The 20889-nt window shown below is 56.2% G+C and overlaps 2 protein-coding genes across 9 annotated transcripts in view; one reads left to right on the top strand and one right to left on the bottom strand.

The window, feature by feature from the left end:
* The window catches only part of USP2 (ubiquitin specific peptidase 2), a 25885-nt gene continuing 4996 nt past the window's right edge, over window positions 1-20889 (bottom strand). For 3 of the 8 annotated variants that reach the window (XM_082340662.1, XM_082340661.1, XM_082340664.1), the window contains exons 2-13: window positions 16717-17525; window positions 4655-4705; window positions 4014-4137; window positions 3706-3817; window positions 3497-3607; window positions 3274-3338; window positions 2985-3088; window positions 2816-2896; window positions 2603-2681; window positions 2270-2377; window positions 1965-2085; window positions 1-1745 (exon numbers count right to left, since the gene is read on the bottom strand). In XM_082340662.1, the coding sequence (XP_082196788.1) occupies window positions 1658-1745; window positions 1965-2085; window positions 2270-2377; window positions 2603-2681; window positions 2816-2896; window positions 2985-3088; window positions 3274-3338; window positions 3497-3607; window positions 3706-3817; window positions 4014-4137; window positions 4655-4705; window positions 16717-17484 (1812 nt within the window). In that variant the 5' untranslated portion in view covers window positions 17485-17525 and the 3' untranslated portion in view covers window positions 1-1657. Of the gene's footprint in view, window positions 1746-1964; window positions 2086-2269; window positions 2378-2602; window positions 2682-2815; window positions 2897-2984; window positions 3089-3273; window positions 3339-3496; window positions 3608-3705; window positions 3818-4013; window positions 4138-4654; window positions 4706-6827; window positions 6934-8024; window positions 8379-16309; window positions 16496-16716; window positions 17526-18777; window positions 18864-20889 lie in introns of those variants that run through there. The other 5 variants (XM_082340668.1, XM_082340663.1, XM_082340666.1 and 2 more) reach the window with 5 other exon arrangements.
* LOC309605192 (uncharacterized protein) overlaps window positions 8243-20889 on the top strand; it is a gene marked incomplete at its 5' end in the record, with an annotated part of 34246 nt that continues 21599 nt past the window's right edge. The window contains one exon of the mRNA XM_082340669.1: window positions 8243-8746. Within this exon, the coding sequence (XP_082196795.1) occupies window positions 8243-8746 (504 nt within the window). The remainder of the gene's footprint in view (window positions 8747-20889) is intronic.

The raw sequence follows: 20889 nt of genomic DNA on the forward strand, positions 1-20889 counted from the left end.
TTATTTCTTAAAGCTATTATTTATTCTGTACAAGGTTCCACTGTACATCACACATTCTTCTACTCTTGCTTACACAGTAAACAAGTGTACACCAGCCCTTTGGCTCAGGTTCACAGGTCTTCCCTGGAGAAGGGTGTCAGGCCAGTTAGACTCAGGGTGTCTTTTTCTGATGCCTCCTGGGAACACTGGAAAGTTCTGGGCTCCGAGGGGCACAAGTGGGGCCCAGCTGTGTGGGTGTGCAGAGAGCTCCAAGCACAGACCTCCGTGCCTTGGTGCTGAACAGCTTCTTTCTAGGGGACAGCACAGAGTTTTGCCCAACTACTTAGGGCAGAATCAAGCCCATGGGAAAGAACCATACAACCGAGGCAAGATGTCCCCAAACACCCAGGCTCCAGCTCCCAGGTTTGACTGTAGACCAATGCCAAGGGGAGCTGGGGGCGGCATGGGCATCCCTGAGAAACTCGGTCCAAAGGGCCTACATCAGGAGGCTCTGAGAAGGGGAGGTGGGGCAGGAAGTTCGGAGAGAAAAAGCAAGTTAAGGAGGAATAAATTAAAGGTGAGAGAAGCTCGAGGGTAAGGGGCTCGTGCTATCCTTCCAACAGCTGGGGAGTAGCCCGGGGCTGGGTTAGAGGAAGAACTTGATTAACACTATCAGAAGAAATCTCCTTTTACCTGCTCTCCTCTTCACCTCACTGCAATGCAAAACAAGCCAGGGGCTACGGGCACGACCCTGAGGCTCCCCCGCGGTTCTGAACATGGCACTGGGGAAAAGGGAAGAGGCTGAGGGATATTTCAGGGAGGGGCAGTTACCCCCTGGTCCCCAAATGCTATAAGGCACAATTCTTGGAGGCAACTAGATTCCATCCAAAACGTTAAGAAAAACAAACAAAAAACCTGTCAGAGCCCAGTCTACTGCGGCTGTGCTTGGGGCCTGGCCAACTCCCACCTAGCACCACTGGGGGCTGGCACGAGAAAAGCTGTATTTTGAAGAATTAAGGAAAAAAAAGAAAAATGACCAGCACAACGTCCCAGCTGTGAAGAGGTGTGAAAGAGAGCATCTCCAGTCTGAAAACTTTAGTTACGGTAAATTAAAAAAAAAAAGGTGGGCTTTTAAAAACCAAAAACAGCTTTTTTCAAAGACGTCCCCTCATCTGTCCCCCTGGAGTTAGCAGCGTTAAGAGGGCTCTTGGCTCATGGATGTTTTTCTTGCTCCTGGACCGGTGAACAGGGTCCAGGTGAAGACGGGCGGCGATCCTCCCCAGCAGGCTCCAGAGGGCGCTGTCTTTCCGGGAGGCGGGGGCTGGAGCCTCGGCCAGTGGGCCAGTGGATGAGGATCTTTTCTCCCCACAGACGGCTGTTGTTTATCACACACAGGAAGAAACCACAAGCTTACAAATGCAAACATGAGAAGCCGAGGGACACTGTGCTGGCTCGGTCTGTGTCCTGCTGATGTTCCCTGCCAGGCGGGGCTCGGGGACACCAGGCTCCCCACTCCAGACCCCGGCCAGGCTGCAGCAACTCCTGTTCGGCAGCTTCACTTTCCTTTATTTTTCGCTTATTAGTCAGGTGGGTTTTTTTTTTGCCTTTTTTTGCCTTTTTAAAAAAAACTTAGGGTGTAGGGCCACCACGGGGAAGGATGAGATGTAGCTCCTCGTTGCTACATGCGGGAGGGCGGACTGGCCAACTCGTAGAAGAGCAAGTAGGCGTCGCTGGTGCGCACTTGGCCGGAGGACATGGGGGAGACGCTGTGGAGAGAAGACAGGTCAGCCTGGCGGCCACGGGGCCCCATGACGCGGCAGAGCGGCCGGGGGAGCGTGAGGGCCCGTCTCTGATCTACTGGACACCCGAGGCCACCCTCTTCTGGAGGGTCTTCAAATGCACAGCTACACCTCTTTTGGCCCTGACCTTTTCCGGTGAGGTACAGGTGCCTGGCAGCTGGGAGCCGCGCCCGAGGCCTGTCTCACCTGGAGTCATTGAACGCGTGCCATTCGCCTGTCACCGGGCTCCGGCAGTAGGCTGTGTAATGGCCGCCCATGGTGGTTCCGGAGTGATTGGACACAGCATACAGGTTGTAAACAGCGTGGTCTGAGGAGGAAGCACAAGGCGTCAAGCCCCCGAGGCATCCCTTGCCCCCCGGGCCCCCCCCTCCTGCCGCTACTCCCAGTTTCCACGTGTCACTCCTTAGCAGCGTCCCTCCACCTCTTGGCCTCCCCGCTGCATCTTAGACACTTGTGCCTTGGTTCTGTGCCTCCAGCCGAAAAATACTTACTGGTGTTTTCTGAGGCAAATTCTCTCAAGTCCAGGTCTCTTAGTGGGAAATTCACAAATGTTGTGAGCTTGCTGGTTCGTACCCTGGATTCTGAGAACCGCTTCAGATCTGGTATTGGTGTGAGTCAAGGACAGACAGGGTGGCAAGAACAGAGTCAGAGAACAGGAGACAGAGCCCCTGAGGGCGACTGCGCTTCTCAGGAAGCAGAAGGGCACGCGGGAGAAGAAAAGCCGCCTGACTTTCTGAGGTTCCTACTCTGTTGGCCCTCACCTGGGCCCTTGTCATCAGTCACTCTCTAATGTCAAGTCCCTGCCCTGACGAGCTGAAGGATACGGAGCACCAAGATCTTTGGGAACCTCTGGATGGAGAACTTCTTGATACACCGCTTTCTGGCTCGGCAGCGACAGCACGTCTGAAAGACAGGATAGACAGAGCTGGGAAGGACTCACGAGAGAGGCCAACAGGTGAATCCAGCAACTCCTAGGCTGGTCCGCCCCCGAGAGGGCTCAGGGAGATGCACTCTCGCTGCCATGGAGGGTGACTTACTGGCTTTTCATCGCCATCAAGCACGTCCTCTTTGGTGAAGAGCCTCATGCAGTCCATTAACGTCACCTCAGGATAACCTCGCTGGGAGAGAGAAAAATGAAGGTCAGAGGTCGCTGACATGAAAGGGTAAGAGCGGGAGTTTCCGAAGCAGGGGGACAGGGGTGCGTACCTTAGCAATGGGCAGAGACAGGTCCCAGAAGGGATCGAAGACTGTAGAACGGTAACCACAATCCGTACACGTCAGGGAGCTCTTCAGCTGCCCGACAAAGAGATCTGGGGAGAGACGGACATGCGATGCTTAAACACTGTGTCTCCTTTCTCACCGCTCCTGCCTCAGACCTTTGGGTGCTGGGCACTGGGTAGCAGGAGGGGTCCCCGGGAGAATGGGCTTCTCATGCTCTGCTCAGGCAAAGCACTTAGCAGGGAAGGCAGGCATTTCCCCCCGTGCCCGCACTTACCCCCGATCCGACTGTCTTCCCATTCTAGATATTTCCTCCACATCTGGCGCCCTTTCTCATCATCACTAGGACCCAGAGAGAGGAAGATAATTGGGTCAGAGCTCAAACCATGATAAGTTTAAAGGCCTAGGGATCTAAATTCTTAATATCCAAAATTCTCCCCAAATCATTACCCCCAAAGAAGTTTGTGTAGTTCTGCCCCCAGCACTCTCCTCCTACTTACGGAAGATGGTCGAGGTTTTCGGGGTTGGACTTGGGCCTCGCTGTGACCCGGTTCACCTCATTGTGGAGCCCGTCCAGAAGGAAGCGAAGAAACTCCTGAGCGTCCTGCTGGCTGAATCCAAAGAAAAGGGAGTGAGCGACACCTCTGGCCCCTAGAACCTGCTGCTGCCGCCACCCACCCCGGGGAGGTCACGTCCCCAAGGCCCTTACTTATAGCCGACGAAGCGCGGTGCGTATCTCTGGATCTGGGTCTTGAACTCAGAGGGGCTCACCACATCATTGGGGGATGAGGTCCATATGGTCTGGATTAGTTTTGCAAACTCTATTGAAAGGAGAGGGTAGAGAGGGGCGTGGAGGACAGCTGAGCCATTTTCTCTAAGAAATTCTTAAACTAGAGTCCCAACTAAAAGAAGCCAAAGAAAGAGAAATAGGAGAGGAACACATGACACACAACTACTAGTGCAGCGACAGCAGAGTGGGAAAAGCGTCCTGAGGGGGAGCAGGGCCGCGCCCCTCACCTTCCATGAGCGCTGTGTGTGCGCTGCTGCTGTGGCCGAGGTCCCGCACGTAGAGCCTCTGGAGGCAGTAGTCCCTCAGCTCCCGGGTGTTGCTCAGGCACTGCAGAATGGAGTTCATGAAGCACTGCGAGAGACCACCTGCACGTCAGCCGCGGAACAAAGACCCTGGCTGGCACGTCTAGTTACTTCCCACCTAGAGCCCTCTGGTCCATCTGGCCCAGCAATGTATCCTCCCACAGCCTCAAGTGCCTCTTTTCGTAAGTAAAGCGGTGAAGTGAGGCAAGTTCCCACTGCTGGCACAGGTGATGTAACTGGTTATTTACTACAGAGGTGTACAAAAGGGAGTGGGGGAGCTGGACAGAAGTGGGTGGCAAGTGATGGCTGTCCTCGAGGAGAAGGATCCAGGAAAGTAGCTAAGCTGCCAGTTCAAAGGGCGACTCCTCTTTAGCAGGGCTTCCTGCTGGGGGCGGGGGCGAGGAAGAGCCCGGCAACTTTGTAAAACACCAGCCAGGAAGGGCAGGTACCAGCTGGCCTAGAGGGTAGGGAGTCAGCTGGAGCCAGGAGGGGGACTCTGGTTAGACGGTCCCAGTTGGGATGGTAGGGAGTGGCCTCAGGAAAGAAGTGGGCTAGGAAGAACTCACCGTGTTCCCAAGGTTTCGAAGACCAGCCAGACCCTGGGTGCTCTTAGAATTCTGTAAGCAAAGAACACGCGGCATATTCAGGCTGAAGGAAGACGCCCGGCCTATGTTAGGTTTTCTCTGCAACCTTCTGCCAGTTGTAGCCACTGGCATCAAGCCGCACACATTATTCTCTCTTCAACTTCAGTCTACGTACGTTGTAGGAAAGAGGGGTGTGGAATGCCTGTCATTTTCAACACACAACAAAAATATTCTTCAAAGCTTTGCTTTCTTTTATCGACTACGTGTTTTCCCCCATCTTTATGTTACTTTTCATTCTCTGCCAGATTGGAGACTGGAGATTAGAGCCAGAGACCAGGAGCTCATATACCTGGCTCCAAGAAATTCCAGGTCCCAAATCCAGGCACTCTCTCAAGTGACCTACATTAGTATCCTGAGATGTCTGATATCTAAAGCAGCTGTCATAATGAGCACTTCAAGGAGGTCTTGAAAAGTTCAATGACAAAACATCTCAACTGAGTTTAGATCTTCAGCTGGGGAAAAACTCTAGTTGGCCTGCCATTCTGAATCGCCAGAGACAGGTGGAATTCCTTCCAGCTGAGCTCAGCTCCTGAGGGCTGATTAAAGCCTGGGAGAATCCTCCTCGCCTGGTTCAGGTTTCAACACCCTGACTGGCCACTGGCTGGGAATCCTTCTGATGGCAGGTTGCGGCCAAGCAGAGGTAAGCACCTGGCTGAAGGCGCTACTCTTGCTCTTGTCCCTATTGTGGAGGCCGGTGAGGGGGTGGGAGAGAGAACAGGTGCTCCGTTGAGGACTCTGCGCATTGTCTGTCCAGGTCTCTTGGCTGATCCTGGCCCAACCTCCAAGGAGTGAGAAAACCTTCAGGCTCAAAGGGTTAAAGCATCGGCCTACAGATGAGCCTTCCACCCTCTCTCTCAGGGAGGGGACCTGGGAGCAGGCAGCTCTGGAGCAACACTGGCTGGGGCATGCGTGGGGCCAGCTCAAGCCTGATCAGAACAGGAGCCTGAAATAACTCAGCTAAAATTACTCATGCCGTGTGCTGTCAGCAGCTCAAAGCCCATGAGGCTGTCAGCATAAGGGGGTGGGCTGGGGAGAGGCAGGCTGAAGGAGGGCTTTTCTCAGGTATTGCCTTGCTGATCCCACAAGTGGGAAGATCCCTCCTTGCCAATTATTAGGTCTAACACTAATAGGTAGGGAAGGAAATACCTAAACCAGCAGAGAGACCTGCTGTCCACCTGCAGCTAGAAAGAAAAGCCTATTGGCAGCAGGTGGGGTATAAGCACCCGCTGAAGAACAGCAGTGTATGGCCCCAAACACAGAATTTAAATCTTACCTTCACGACAATCTAAACCCTGACGCTCCAGAGGGCCACAACAGAGATGATTCCCTGGACAAAGACCTTATCAGCATTTTGAAGTAGACATGGGGCCCAAAGAAACACTGACGTCTCCGTGTTGCCCATTCGGAACTAAACGTTCAAGTCTGCCCACGACCAAATACCTGCTCTTTCTTCCCCAGAACACCCACTCTTACACCTATTTCCGGCAGTGCTTTATTAGTTCTTACCCCCTGTGCCTCAGACAACATCTGTCTAAACAGGCCACAGGAGCAAAGCATTCTACCGCTGGTGACTGTCACTGTCTACCAAAGCGGGCCCTTGGGTGAGCCAGCAGTCATGCAGCACTAGTGGGGGTGGGGCAGTGGGAGACTGGAGGCATCTCTCTAATGAAGCATTCCTGTGGTGTTGACACTTTTAACTGTGACCCAACAGAGGGAAGGTCAAGAAGAACAGGTCACGATCTACGGTTACTATTCTTGAGGATCTACCCCTGCTTATGGCCTGGCGGGTGGAGAGATGGGGGAGGCTCCTTCAAGGCATCGCTGGGACCCTCTTAGTTCTGGGTTGTGCCTTTGTCTAAAATTTCCTGAGCTCAACACTACTTGCCAATTTCTAAGCACTCTGTGTAGAAGGCGGCTGGGTGACAGAAGTCAGGGGGTGGGAGTGGAGGGGAGAGCAGGGCTGTTCTTTGCCCGGCCAGATATTCTTCTGCCATGAATAGGAAATCAGGAGCTGCAGGGAAAGTCAGCAGTTTCCATTCCAGAGAGAAACAAAATGTCCCAGGAGTGACCTTTCTTACGGAAAAAACAATCCTACCTCAGGGCCGACAGGGAGAGGCCAAAACTGGAGAAGTTGGGAGAGACCCTGCACAGCCAGCCTCTCACCAGGAGACAAGGAAACGACTCCAGTTGGGATGCTGGAACTCAAGTGCAAAGAGCGGAGAAAGTTCGGGTCAAGAACTTCCTTAAAATTAGCCATCAGCAAACCTAATTTGACTCAGTAGCAACCACTGTTCTAGAAGGTAGATGCCACCTGCATGGCCAGTAAACAGACAGCATTCCCCTCCCAGGGAAGGAGCAGGGGGCTCGTAAGAGCCTGCTCTATGTTAACGCGGGGGAAACATCTGGGAACACCGGCCGCAGAAGAAAGGCTGATGGAGGTTTGTGTCTTCACGCCCGAGACCCCAGGAAAGGGCTTTCCGGCTTACTTCACCTGTGCCATGAGGGTCAGCCATGAGTCCTGGCTGCAGCCGAGGAGCCTGGTGTGGCCCTGGCACGGGGCAGTGCACACACTGCCAACACGGGAGCTGGTGCTGCTACATAAGACCTGTCAAGCTCTGCCCCCTTCTCTCTTCCCCGAGGAGGCAGGGCCCAGCCTTCAGCCCCAGCATCACTCTGGGGCGGCTACGTCATTTGAGGGATCCAGTGCCCACTTAGCTGAACTGGGGAGGGCTGGGAAGGGAAGGGACGTTGACCTCTTTCCCCGTCTGCAACTCCTCTGCCCTTCACGGGGTCAAAGGACCCCTGTTACCGACCCTCTGGGAAAGGGCCTTTTGGGACTGAGTGTCGGGGAGGTGGCCCCTTTCCCACTAGCCTTTCTTGCTGGGTTTGGCCTTGGAGGAGTCACGCCCGCGGAGTCCAGCGAGCTGCCCGTTCCCTCACACACCGAGAACTAGTCAAGGTTACGCTTTCCTGCACCTGTCCTGATAGGTGCCAGGAATTAAGAGTCCAAGAGCCACCTGGTGCCGGGGTCGACGAGAGGGAGGGGGAAGGGGGGTTCGGAGGACTCAGGGGCTGGGACCTTAACAAGGGGAGGGGGCCGCGAGTAAGCGTGAGATCACCCGGGGAGGGGCGTTCCTTGCCGGGAGACCCTGGGAAAGGAGGGGTGGGGGCTGGGGACCCTCCGTGCCCGGGCCCGGCGCGCGGCAGCAGGGGGCGGGAGGGAGGGCATCCCGGGGAGGAGGCGGAACCCCAGCCCTCGGCGTTGGGGGTCCCGGAAAAGGGCCCCGCGTACCTTGGCTTTGTTGAGCAGGAGCCCCACGAAGGTGGAGAGCAGCAGGGAAGGGGAGAGAGGGGAGCGCGGCCGCAGCTCCTTGGCGAGGGCGGGAAAGGGGGCTGCGGGGGGCTCCTCGGGCAGGGTCACGGTGTACGAGGTGCGCATGCTGACGGGCGGGCGGCGGGCTCGACCCCTCGCCTAACGTTGGCCAAGGGGGCGCGGGGTAGTACCGCGCGATGCCACGGCCCGGACGCCCAGGCCGGCGAGGCCGCCACAGGACACCGTCCACGGCGCCCGGCGGCAACCGCTACGGCAGGCAGAACGCGCGCTCCTCCGCCTCAACCTCCGCGGCGCACGCCACCAACCGCCCCTGCACCGGCTCTCTCTCTCTCTCTCTCTCTCCGGCCGACTGGCGGCCCCACCGGCGCCGCTGGCCGCGCGACGTCAGCGCCGGGGCGGGACCAGGGCTCCAGCTCCGCCCCTGCTGGGCCCCGCCCCCGGGCACCAGCACGCGGACCCGAGCGAGGCTGAGCCCCCGCCAGACCCCGCGCTTCCCGCCCACCGCCTGGCTGCCCCCAGCCCCGTGGCGCCGACCGAGCCCGCGGGCCGCAGAGACCTGGCAGCCCCCGGGGGCCGGCAGGACCGGAGCGCGGAGTCCGGGACCCACCTCGGGGTTGGGACTCGAGAAACTGTCTTTGAGGCCCGCAGAGGACACGTCTCCAAGGACGAGTGTCAGCCGGGTGAGCTTCCCCCAAGGCGGCAAACGATTCCTAACTTTTTGGGGGCTGCAGATCATTTTGAGAACCCGATGAAAGCTCTGTACTCATTTTTTTCAGGGAAAAATGCACCCACGCACAAACTTTTGCACAGCATTCAGGGGGGATTCAGCATTCAGGGCTTTCTTGGAGCCCAACATCGACACAGACCGTGAGGGTCACAGGGCCCAGGTTAGGAAGGTAGATTTCCACGGCTTCGGCATTGAGCACCCCTCCTCCCTCCAGCCCTAGTTTGGCCCACTGCCAAGAGAGGCAATGCCCATATGTTTATATGCTAGAGTATGTCACCGTACCTTTTGGCCCCAGGAAGGAACCGTTTCTGGCCTCTTCTACCCAGTTACCCAACTCCATCTCTCCTAGAATCTCAAATTTTGATTTGTTTTTGGGAGATGGGGAGAAAGTACCACCACGGTGGAGAAATAGGTGCTCAGCTGGTGTGGGGTGAGTGTACTCCTGTGACCCTAAGGGCAGCAGTGCTTGAAGATTTCTGAGGCTCCACCCCACTCACCTATCAGGGACCCACACAGAATCTGCCTGGAGAAAGTATCTTGTTTGGAGCTTGATGGCTATTTTTAGCCAGTATTTTTAGCATTTAAAAATACTCTGGGAGGCAGCAGTGTGTGCTGTTACTCATCTGTGGCCTCCTTCTGTTTCCCTTGGCCTGTCATCCCCACATGTACACGCACACGGCACACACGACCACAGCCACATGGGGAGTGTGTCCAGGACGCATGTATGGCTTGTACCCCAGGCCTCCCACGAAACAGCAATTTTGTGCTATTGAGAGGGGAGCACAGACGGTTGCCCCGTGTGTTCCAGCAGCGGTGGTGGGAGGAGTGCGCAGGTGGCAGGAGCCGCAGGGCGTTCTCCTGCGTGATAAGTGAGGCTTGATGTTAGGAGGGGTATCTCCACCGTCACTCTCCTTGCCGGGTGACCAAACCTGGACCCTGGACAAAATGCAACAGCCTTTTCCTCCATGCTTCCTTCTTCCTAACCACACCCTTTTGAGCCAGTCCCACACTGTCTGCAGCAAGGCTTGCATTTCATCACATCACTCCCCTGCCCTGAAACACTCGACTCTTCTATCCAGTCTGGAAACCTCAGGTAGCCCTGTCTCTGTGAGACTGTCATCCATAGGCCGGACGACACCACCGTCACCACCCTCACTCTTCTCTGATCCCCGCTGCCAACCAACCTGCTTAAGCACTTGCCTTCTCTCGCTTAAAAAACAAAACTGCCACCGATGAAGTACTTACTAAATGCCAGGCACTGCTAAGTGCTTTATATATATTATCCCAGCTAACTTGCATAATAACACAGTGACGTAGCAACTATTACCTCTATTTTCTAGATGAAGGACCTTAAGCCCTGAGAGGTCAAATGACTTTCCAGGACCACACAGCTGGTAAATGGCAGTGTGGGGCTTTGAACCCAGACCCGTCCTACAGCAAAACCCATGCTAGTAACAATTACCAGGAGGTTCTGGAATGCCCTTCCTGTTCTCTGCCAGTTACCAACCTGTAAATTCTGCTCAAAACTCATGTTTTCCACAAAGCCTTCTCCAGTGAACTCCACCCAGCTCTAAACACCATCCCTGTATACCCTCAGTCTACTAGCATTCAGTTTCCACTGTATGAATTTGTCTTAATGTGTTTATCTTTGTGTTATAAGTGTCTCTAAGACTTCGGTAAGTGGTGTGAGCTTGTGTGTTGATGGTACCATCACACTGATACCTCCTGAAGGGCAGCGTTGTGGGTGCTCTTAGTGGGTGCTTAATAAAGGGGTTGAGCTCATCATGAAAGGGGGCCCGAGCAGGCTCCGCTGGGCATCCTGGAAGTCCCACTGAGCCTCAGAGGGTGGGGCGAGTCTGGGTTTGCATGTTGAGTAAGCGAGCTGCAGGAAGCGCTATCAGGTGCTCACCCCCTGGAGCATTTGGCCTGTCTCCCCATGACGTAGGCCAGCCACCCCGGGACATCATGACATTCTGCCAGCTCTCCCCATCTTTCCTGGGATGCGGGAGGTTAGGGGCATTGCTGGGAGAGGGGAGGCCCAGCTGGGGAAAGCTCCTGCATGGGAGCCCTTTGAGAAGCCGGGGCGGAAAGAATTCACACAGGGTCCAGTCTTGTCAGGCAGGTCTGACGGCTGCAGGACACAGCCGAGGAAGAACCGTGGTCATTTCTCAACTAGCCAAGCCCCCGTGAGACCCTTTCTCCTCAGTGCCATTTCGTGAAGTGGGGTGGGTAAAGCATATAGTCTTCTGGGATCTGAATCTGGCTCTGGCTCCGTGACTTTCTGCCTCAGACACACTGAGCTGATCTCTGCAGGGCTCATTCCTGGAGCCCGAGACGGCCATTTCTCAGACCCTGTGCTTGGCCTGCCTCCCCCGTAGGTACTTTCTCACCTCAGATCCTTCCTGGCACGGATGGAGTGTTTAAATAAATTAAAGTCAGGGTTAGCTCTACGAAGGCAAGACGGCAAATACCTTGCTCCCTCAGATCTTAGTGGGCAGCTTGGTCCTGGATTTGGAAACACTGCTTAGGCCCTGCTCCTGCACGCACCTGCCGTTACCACCGCAAATGGGACAGACTGGTGGCCTGATTGACTGAACGGGTAGGGGCTCAGAGTCCTTGTTAGGAGGTTTGGCTTTCAGCCCACGATTGCCCTTGCGGAGGGAGGGCCAGCCAGCGGTACCTAGGTCTGTAGGAAGCTCCGCCTCCCTGCATCACTCAGACTCCAGGAGGCCAAGAGCTCTGTACTCCTTTGAGCCCCTGGGCAGTCTGGCCTGAACCAGCTGGATTCCAGAGGCCCACACACTTCCCTCTCTCGTTTATACCTCTGTGTGGGGCACCAGTTTTTACATACCCATTGAGGTGAGAGGGTGCAGGGGGCCACGTGTGCAGCTCTGGGCCCTGAACATGCTGTTCATTTCTGTAGCCGATGGTCAGTGGAGCGGCTCTCCCAGGGGCAGGGAACATTTTGCCAGGCTTGGATTAACTTCGGCCTTGCTGAGCCCACCCCTGCGCCACATTAACTCATGGAGACATCCCCGAGGCGGGGTGGAGGGGGAGGCAGGGAGCACAGTGCGGGGCACTGATTGAGAAAACGAGCCTGGGTAAGGCAGCACCAAGGCCGCCACCCAGGTCATAGCCCACAGCCGGTCTTCAAGGGCTGGAGACACCAGTGTCTGGCTCATTCTAACCACAGACTACAGACCGACTGCCCTTTCTTTCTCAGCAGCTAGTACTAGTCCTGGCCGTGGGACCCCTCTGGCTTAAGGGCTCCTCTGTGTGACCTTCGTATGCTGTCAGCACAGATTCAGGCCCTGAGGAAGTTCACCCTCCTCTGGGTGGCCGAGTGGGTGAGGACAAGCCCCAGGGTCTCAGGCTGCCAAGCTGGACAAATAAGACGGCAGGCATGCAGTTCTGTGTGGCTGAGTGAACAGTGAGGAGGCAGGCGACAGAGAGGAAGGTCACACCTCTCACCCAGGAGCCCTAGGGCAGCCCCTGCTGTCCTCAAGTGGTTCTCTTTGGAGTAAAACTCCTCCCTTCCCCCCACTGCTTGGCAGCAGTCAAGTCCAAAGTCCCACCCGAGAGAAAAATCACATGACCTCGGCTTATATAATCTCCCTGTCACTGAACAGCTGGAACCCGAGGCTTTGCGCGATGAGTCAGCAGCCCCAGTGGCAAATAGGACCCAGGTACTCCAGGTGCCCAGGACGTTTGCTCCTAGCAACAGGTCCCAGAACAGAGGGCACGGGTGTGGAAGAGGCCGGCTCAGGCCCTGCATCTGAGCAGCAGGTGCCCGGCCCGTGGCTTGTGCTCTGGAGGGCCCCAGGCCAACCCCGGCTCTTCCTGGGGAAAGAAGAGGGTGGCCTCGGCAGGGCTGGGCAGGGTGAGCGCAGGGCTGAGGCCAGCAGGCAGAATGCCAGGGCTGGGGAGGGAGCAGCTGGAGGGGGTGGGGAGCGGAGGAGGATTAGGATGGATTGTAGGGGTTAAAGCGCAGCCCTGGAAGGGCTCAGTGGGAACAGCTTGTCCTTCCATAGGCCCAAGGGAACAGGAGAGGTGGGGCAGAGGGGGGATGTGACCAGGCTGGGTGCTTGGGCCCCTGGCTCTCTGCAGGGCCAACTCACCTGGCCTGGCTTCCTGGTTTGGAGTCCCCACTGAGGGTAGTGAAAGGTTTTTTGTTTTGTTTTGTTTTTTTTTAATCAGTTCTGAACCAACACGCCTCCCTCCTCTTCAGTCTGTCATAAGGTGGAGCCTGGGGCAGCCCTCACTGTCCTAGGCTGAGCTGCACCCTCCGTGGAGTGGCATTTAGTTGGTACTTAAGCAAGCTGGGGGTGGGGTGGGGGGGTATTCAGAATTCTTGTCCCCCTGCACCAGTTCTTCACCCGTGCTCAGCTGAGTCTGTGACAGTCCAAGTTCATGTGGGCTGTTACTATTAACAAGGGGACTGAGTCTGGTTAGAACTGTTCTAGTCCCCGGTGGGTGGCCCTGCTTGTGACCTCCCTTTACTGTACTTCCACTGTAGTTCAGGTCAGCTACTCGGAGAGCCCTGGGGCCACGGCTGCCCCAGAGGAGTCAGATTATGCTGGCTCCGCCCCAGTATGCACTTTCTTCTCACCTTTGTTCCTCCCAACGGTGGTCCCCTCTCCTACTCTAGTCAGCTGCCAAATGCCCCTTCTTTTCCATCATCTCCTTTCCCCCCTTAAGTTTAAACCGACTCTCCCATCGTATGTTACTGGTTTCAGATTCCTCCACATCCATTATGTGCTTTGAACCTCATGACATCGCTGGGAGGTGGGCAGGGCAGGCATGACCATTCCCTTCATGGGTGAGGAAACAGCTCAGATGAGAGGTGTCCAAAGTTAAAGAGGCAAACTGTTCTTCCAGCGGTCAGAGCAGCCCATCCCAGCCTTGGATGACCTCTCCCTTCCCCATCACCTATGACACTGCAAAACACCTAGGGAGGCCTCCTACTGCAACTGTTTTGGGAACTTATCTCCCCAAGTTAGTTGTGCATATGCCCGAGGGCAGGGGCCATGGCTCACACCTCTCCTGCCTCCCGGAGCACCTGGAAGGGGGCAAGGAGGACTGACATGTATGGAGCAACTACTACGTGCCAGGCCCTTTCACACGCCAACCTTTGATTCCTCACGACAATCTATGAAGTGGGAACTATGATTGCTCTCGTTTTACAGAGGAAACAGGTTCAGAAGTTCAGGAACTTCTCTGAGGTTATGCTGCTAGTAAGCCGAGCACCGTAAATGAATGAATGAGACGGTAAGATCCCCAGATGGAGATCGGAAAAGAAACTGGACCTGGTTCTAGGAAGAAGTGGTCCAGGCCACACGAACAGGGATGATCTCACGCCAGCAAGATGTAGTCAGCTCCAGAGGTGTGGTGAGGGTGGTGAGGAGAGAGAGGGTGAGGTTAAATCAAGGTCTTACACCACTGAGCCCACGAGGGGCCTTTCCCAGTTGATAGCATCTTCTCGAGCGAGAGCTCACAGTGAAACGCTAGCTCAGTTGTCAGGCTGCTGGCTACTTCCCTGTGTTGTGGGTTGCTTCTGGATGGGAGGAGGGACGTTAGGGTGACTGAGTTTGCTCCGGGTCAATCTGCCACTCCTCTGAGGTCCTCTCTCAGAATTCCCCTCACCCTGGCCCTGGGGGTGGAGGTGGGGCTGGGGTGTCCCTGTGGAAGGGGCGGAGGGCAGCAGGCTCCCGGGAGGTTTGGAATATGCCTGTGTGGGAAGGAGGAAGCCCTGCTCTCCTGGGATTGGGCCTGAGAGTGGCTCTGCAGTTTAGTCTGTGGAGGGGAGGTTTTCGGACCTCAGTGTGCTTGAAGATTACCTGAAAGTCTTGTGAAAAGGGCAGATTTCCAGGCACTCTCACTAGAGAATTTGATTCGGGGGGTCTGGTTAGGGCCCGGACCCCTGAATTGTTAAGCTGTGCAGGTGATCCTGAGGTAGGCAGTCTGCAGACCCCACTTTGAGGAACACTGAGCCCCGTAAAGAGCCCTTCTCGGGCTTCCCTGGTGGCGCAGTGGTTAAGAATCCGCCTGCCAATGCAAGGGGCACGGGTTCGAGCCCTGGCCTGGGAAGATCCCACATGCCGCGGAGCAACTAAGCCCGTGCGCCACAACTACTGAGCCTGAGCTCTAGAGCCCGCAAGCCACAACTACTGAGCCCACGTGCCACAACTACTGAAGCCTGCATGCCTAGAGCCCGTGCTCCACAACAAGAGAAGCCACGACAATGAGAAGCCTGCGCACCGCAACAAAGAGTAGCCCCCGCTCACCGCAACTAAAGAAAGCCCGCGCGCAGCAACAAAGACCCAACACAGCCAAAAATAAATAAAAAAAAAAGAAAAAGAGCCCTTCTCTTTTGAGCAAAGGGAGGGCGCCCCTCAGAGGCCTCTAGCACCCAAGCCCCTCCACTGAGAGCTGCTTTCTGACTGTCCCTGAGATGAGCAACACCAGACCTGTTCAAGTGAATCATGCTCCACCACAAGCGCACGTGCCCTGAGAGCATGTCTTTCTCTCCCGGGCCAGCTCTGTCGTGTGCCACTCCTCGTCCCTCCGACATAGCCAGCCCTGCCCTTTCAGGGCCTGAACGCTCTGGGAGGCACCAGCCTTTGCATCTCCCATGGCACCTCACAGACGGCCCAGCAAGGCCAAGACTCTCTAAGTAATGGTATCAGAGTTGTCCTCTCAAGACCTTTAGTTATGACAAGCTTCAAGATCTGTGCCCCAAAGCTCCACCCCTATCTTGCACCCCTGCTCCATTTTTCAGGACAAGCCCCCTATGCAGCATTTCTTGCTATGGCATAGCTATTGTTTCCAAAAGACACGTGTCCTAAGAGTAGGACGAGGGTACATAGAGCAATGAAGGCAACACAACACCCAGTTCTCCTGCCCATATGCTTGCCTGTCCTTCTATGCACCTACTCATCCGCCCAACCACCCATCCATCCACCCACCCGTCCATCCACTCACCCACTCACCAATCCATCCATCCATCCATCCATCCACCCATCCATCCACATGATAAGCACGTCAGCTGAGTTCTACACTGAGCTAGGCACATGGTGAGGGATCTAGAGATCTGATTTCTTTCTCATCCTATGAGAGCTCACCATCTAATGGGTAAACTAATGACTACAGAAAAGGCAGAATTGTAGTCAGTGCCCCAAGAGAGGTGTGTTCAGGGATTAGATGTGGGTGGGGCCATGCCAGCCCTTACTCCGTCTCCAGCAGAGCCTCTTCCCTTATTCAAGCCCAGGCACTATTGGAGTAGAGAGGGATTGGATCGTCTAAAGCCCTAGACAAAATGTTCTGCACCATTTTCTCCAAAGACACGTGAGAACAACTCCTGTCCAGACACCCTATCCTGAGCCAGGCAGGGTCCATCAGAGGAGATACCCTCTTCTCCTGATGTCTTATGTCCCAATGTTAAGCCACATCTCTGGACTGGGAGGTAAAAGCCTGAGCAGCAGGAGAGATGCAATCAGGGCCAGGGGTCCTCTCTTACCACGGGGCACACTGGTGGTCTGGGGGCCTCAGCAGTCAGTCCAGGATGGGGCAGGGCCTGCAGGGGACCCTGGCATGTTGGGTGGGAAAGTAGAGGATAAGAATCCCAGTGTACGTGAGGGTAGCTGAGCATTTCCAAGATCACTGCTGGGCCATCGTTGAGTGCACAGGTCATGAAGTGGGTTTCCTGGGGAGAGTGGGCAAGTCCCTGGGCAAGGCATCAAACCATGAGGGCACCGGACGTGCTGAGGTAACTTCCCTGGCTCCTCCCCACCTGAGCTGCAGGAGAAGCCACTGTGAGGCCTGGGAAGGAAAACCTCTGCCTTCGATCATCGGTTAAGTTGGGAGTCCTTTCCTCATCAGTGGCTGCCTCCCCAGCCCATCACCGGGTCCCTCGGGCAAACTCACCATGGTGTTTCGCCCTGGGGAGCTGGAGCAGCCGGACACAAGGGCCTGGGCCTTGCCCTTCTCCCACAGAGTGTAACGGCCACTCGGTCGGTAGGTGGGGCTGAGGACTTCAGGGACTCGTGAGTGAGGGACCTGGGTGGGCACCTGCGGTGTGCTGCCCTTGCAACCGTAGTTCTCCAGGTAGTCGGCCAGGTACTCGGAGCGGCTGGCTGCTTGGTAGAGCCCCTGCAGGGCACACAGCTCCTTGCGCGTGCGGGCCAGCATGGGGCTGCGGCCCAGGTCTAGCCGGTAGCTATCTGAGGTCCGGAGGCTGGAGAAATCCCGGGCCAGGTCTGATTGACTGTTCAACTTCTTCTGGGTCAGGGTTACCCCCTGGTCGCGGGCATTGATGGGCAGGTAGCTGAGGGAGCTGGTGGTCACTCCATAAGAGAATCCACTGCCCCCACTGAGTCCACTCCCTGAAGGCCGCTCGGTGCCCCGAGTCTGGCTCTCCGCACGCTTAGCACCCCCGATGACATCGGGTCTCAGCAGGGGGCGGCCTCCGTCATAGTCCAGGATGGAGGGGGGGCCGTACGTGTGGGGACGGGTGAGGAAGCTGGTGGGGGGGCCGGGCTTGAAACCAAGCTTCTCCTTCTCCAGGAAGGAGGCAGCCAGGTTGGCCCCGTAGGAGGAGGGAGTGTAGGTGCCATAGCCCGATTTGGCATAAGGGGCATCTGTGTAGCGGGCCGATTCTGTGTAGCGCTTCAGGGTGGAGGAGAGCTGGGACATCCTTCAGGGCGGCACTCAGTAGGAACTGGGAGCCTCATGGGCTGAAAGACAAGGAAAGCAGTTGTCAGAGGGCCCTGCGGGGGGTCAGGCTCCCACTGTACCTGCTCTCCATCCCCAGCTGGCCAGACCTCAACCAGGGACCACACAGTCTAATTCCACGAGAGGCTGGCCCACCGCTGAGACACACCTCTGCATGTGCGTGCGCCCACAGGCATGCAGGTCTCCACGCACCATGCATTCACACCTCAGGGAAAGCATGAGAGCTGAGCTGGCTTTCATAAACCACACGGGGCAATCAGTCTCAGCACGTCCTGGCCACTCCAATTGCTCCCCTCAAAGACCCCAGGGTGAGGCAGGGACTGCCCTACCTCTGTAGCCCTTCAAGCAACAAATAGTATTCCAGCCCAGGTCCCATCTGCTTCCTCTCCTCAGCTTCTGCAGATACTCCCAAGATGGGGGGATGCCACTGCCCTCACCCCCTGGATTGGAAACGCTGGACGTTCCAAGAGTTAAGACTGCTCCCCTGCTTTCTGACCTATGGGACGAGCAGGAGTCTTCTGCGAATCTTACACTGTCTGAGCTGGCATGACCTGAGAGGATCACTTGGCCAAATCCTTGATGAGGAAAAGGAGGCCCATGCGGTTTGGGGGAGGCGGTGATGAGTGGCTGAGCAGGAGCCTGACCTTGGTCTCCCGACCCAATCCCAGAGTTCTTCCCTGGACATGGTCACCTGCTGCGGTGGGGGATCCTCGTGTGGTAGAGCCCAACGTCTTCACTGATCTAAGACTTCTGTTTCAAGTGGAGTCAGGGCCCTGTGGCCTCCCAGGGGTTCTCCCCTACCAGCACCCATCACAGACTGCTCATGGTGATAATGACTTGTGCAAAGGGGGCCCCCTAGAGGCTAAAATCCTGCACTGCAGGCAGCACTCCTGCCCTACCCCCAGTCCTTGCAGCTGGGGTGGGTCCGCTGAAGGAACACAGAACCTCTGAATTGAGGAGTTTTGAGATCCCTAAAGGGTCATCCATCTTTTTTTTAAAGTCTCATGTCATATATATTTTACCACAAGTAAAAGAAGACATTTCCACATCCATCATACAATTGAATCTTCCCAAGGTCCCAAGGAGTGGGCAGCCATGACCACACTTTACATAGAGGACACTGAAGCAGACAGAAGCGAAACAGCCTGAACCAAGTCTCACCGCGGAGACATCAGATTTGGGAATCCATCCCAGATTTCCCCACTACTGAAACAAGGGTGATTATCAGTTAGTTGCACTGCACCTATTACCTACCCTCACTGTTAAGGTCGCTTTAGTTGTTGCTACAAAAGACTTGCACATCCTCCAGATCTTACTCAGACTAAACCGTACGATGTTTGCCCAAGTTGTTTTTCAGGAACTTGGAGTCAGCTGTGTCCAGTGCATGCTCCAGCCAGTTAAGACTGGTTAGGACCATCAACCCCTTCCTGGGCATCTGAGAGTGTCCACTCGATGAAGGGGTCATCCATCTTAAGTTCTCTGTTGTACAAATGGGAAAAGCGCCGCTGACTTGCCCAAGGTCACGCACTAGCAGGCCCAGGGCTGGCGTCCATGTCTCTCAGATTTCCAGCCCTGTGCTCTTCCCACTTCACCTCGACTCAGCACCCCCATCACATTTAGGCTCATGGGGGGGCCCCCAGAGTCCCTCCATCACCGTGAACATGCAGGCTTTATCTATAATGGAGCTGGAGGGCAAAGGTGCTTGGAGGGAGGAGCAGGTAGGATCGGGCCTCTTTCCTTGAGGGTCGGCAGGGGCTCTTGGGGGGGCTCCTGGGGCAGTGAGGGTGCAGAGTCACCCAGGACTCTCAGAGGAGCGCGCTTAGGGGCCGGTTTTGACGCGCCCCGTGGCTGACTAGCTGGGCAATTTTGCCCTAGTCATTTAACCTCCCAAGCCCCAACTTCCTCACCTGCAAAATCAGTATAATAATCATCATTATGATTCCTACCTCACAGGGTTGTTGCGAGGAATAAATGAGATAATAACATGAAAGCTCTCAACAATGACGGTGGTTATTATCTCCTCCCCCAGCGCCCGCCAGGCAGCCCGAGTCCTCCCTTTGTAGGCCTGTAATAATGTCAGGGCTGGCTGTCTCCTGCCCGGCGGGCCTCTGACCGCAGCCCCGGGCACCAGGCTTCTCCCAGCAGCCCCCAGGGAGATGAGCGGGCAGTGGGCAGAATCTAGCCGTTCGACAGCCAGTGGCTCGGGCAGCCCACAGCCTGCCCTAGGCCGCAGCCCAGCCCGTTAGGGCAGAGAGGAGCTGGTGCCAAGCCTCAAGTGCTGAGGGCCAGGCAGAGAGCTCTAGAAACTCAGTCCATGTAAGGCGTGAGATAGGTGCAGGGCTGGGAGGTGAGCAGGTGCCACCTTCCATGCAGGCCCCAGAACAGAACTTCTAGGCCCTGCCGGAGACCTCCAGCCGTTTTCAGTCTAGGCCGGCATCAGAAAGGCCTGGCTTATAAGTTATCGTCCAGCCTTTTCCCGCCTGGCCCGCAGGCCCCCTACCCTTCATGTACTCTCCCTCCCCACTGTGTTCCCACCTCCTGCATGACTTTCACCCCTTTCTAGGAAAAGAGAACTGGAGGAGGGCTAGGGGAAACCACAAGCTTCCCTCCCATCTGCTTAGCTTTCTGGGGTCCAGAGAAGGAAGAGAATGAAGGCCGAGAGAGGCCAAGGGGAGAGACAGAAAGAGGCACGGGGGGCGGGGGCGTGGGACCAGTCCTGCTCGATTTCACTTTGGAGAGCGCCATCAATAATTCAAAGTCAAAGAGACTCCAGGTCTCAGGAGCTGGGCTCTGGGACACCTGGCAGCCAATCAGATATGACCCCACCCCACCCCACCCCCACCAGGGCAGGAGCTCGTACCTCCTCCCCTCGGGCCTCTCTACGCCTCCCCACACTGAGGTTCCCAGGGAATTGGTATTCTGCAGGCAGTGCCCCAAACTTGCGACCTCTCCTGGCCCTGCTGACGCAGAAGTGCTGGGGCCAAACAAGGTGCAGCAGACGGGGACAGACGGCCCTGGGATGGCCCACAAGTAACACTGGGAAGGGCTGGGGTCTGGAGGTGGAGCCATACCTTCCGGTCCCCAGAATCGCAGGAGGGCTCCTAAGTCCCTCTCTCCTGTCTACTTCAATCTGGCAGGCAACTGACAGGCCTCTCCCTCCCTGCAGTCTCAGGTGGTCATGCCATCACTAACAGCCCCCTGGAAGGTGCCTCTCAGCGCTGGCAGCTGCTTTACAGTTCCCCTGTCTGGGGAGAGGGTCCCTATAGGGGCTGAGGCCTTGAGCATGCCTATCTCCTCCCCCAACCCCCAGTTTCACTCTTGAGGACAGTGCCAGCATCTTTCAGGTGAGCAGACAGCTTGGGTTGG

This window comes from Balaenoptera borealis (genome assembly GCF_965194805.1).
Source record: "Balaenoptera borealis genome assembly, chromosome: 11".
NCBI lineage: Eukaryota > Metazoa > Chordata > Mammalia > Artiodactyla > Balaenopteridae > Balaenoptera > Balaenoptera borealis.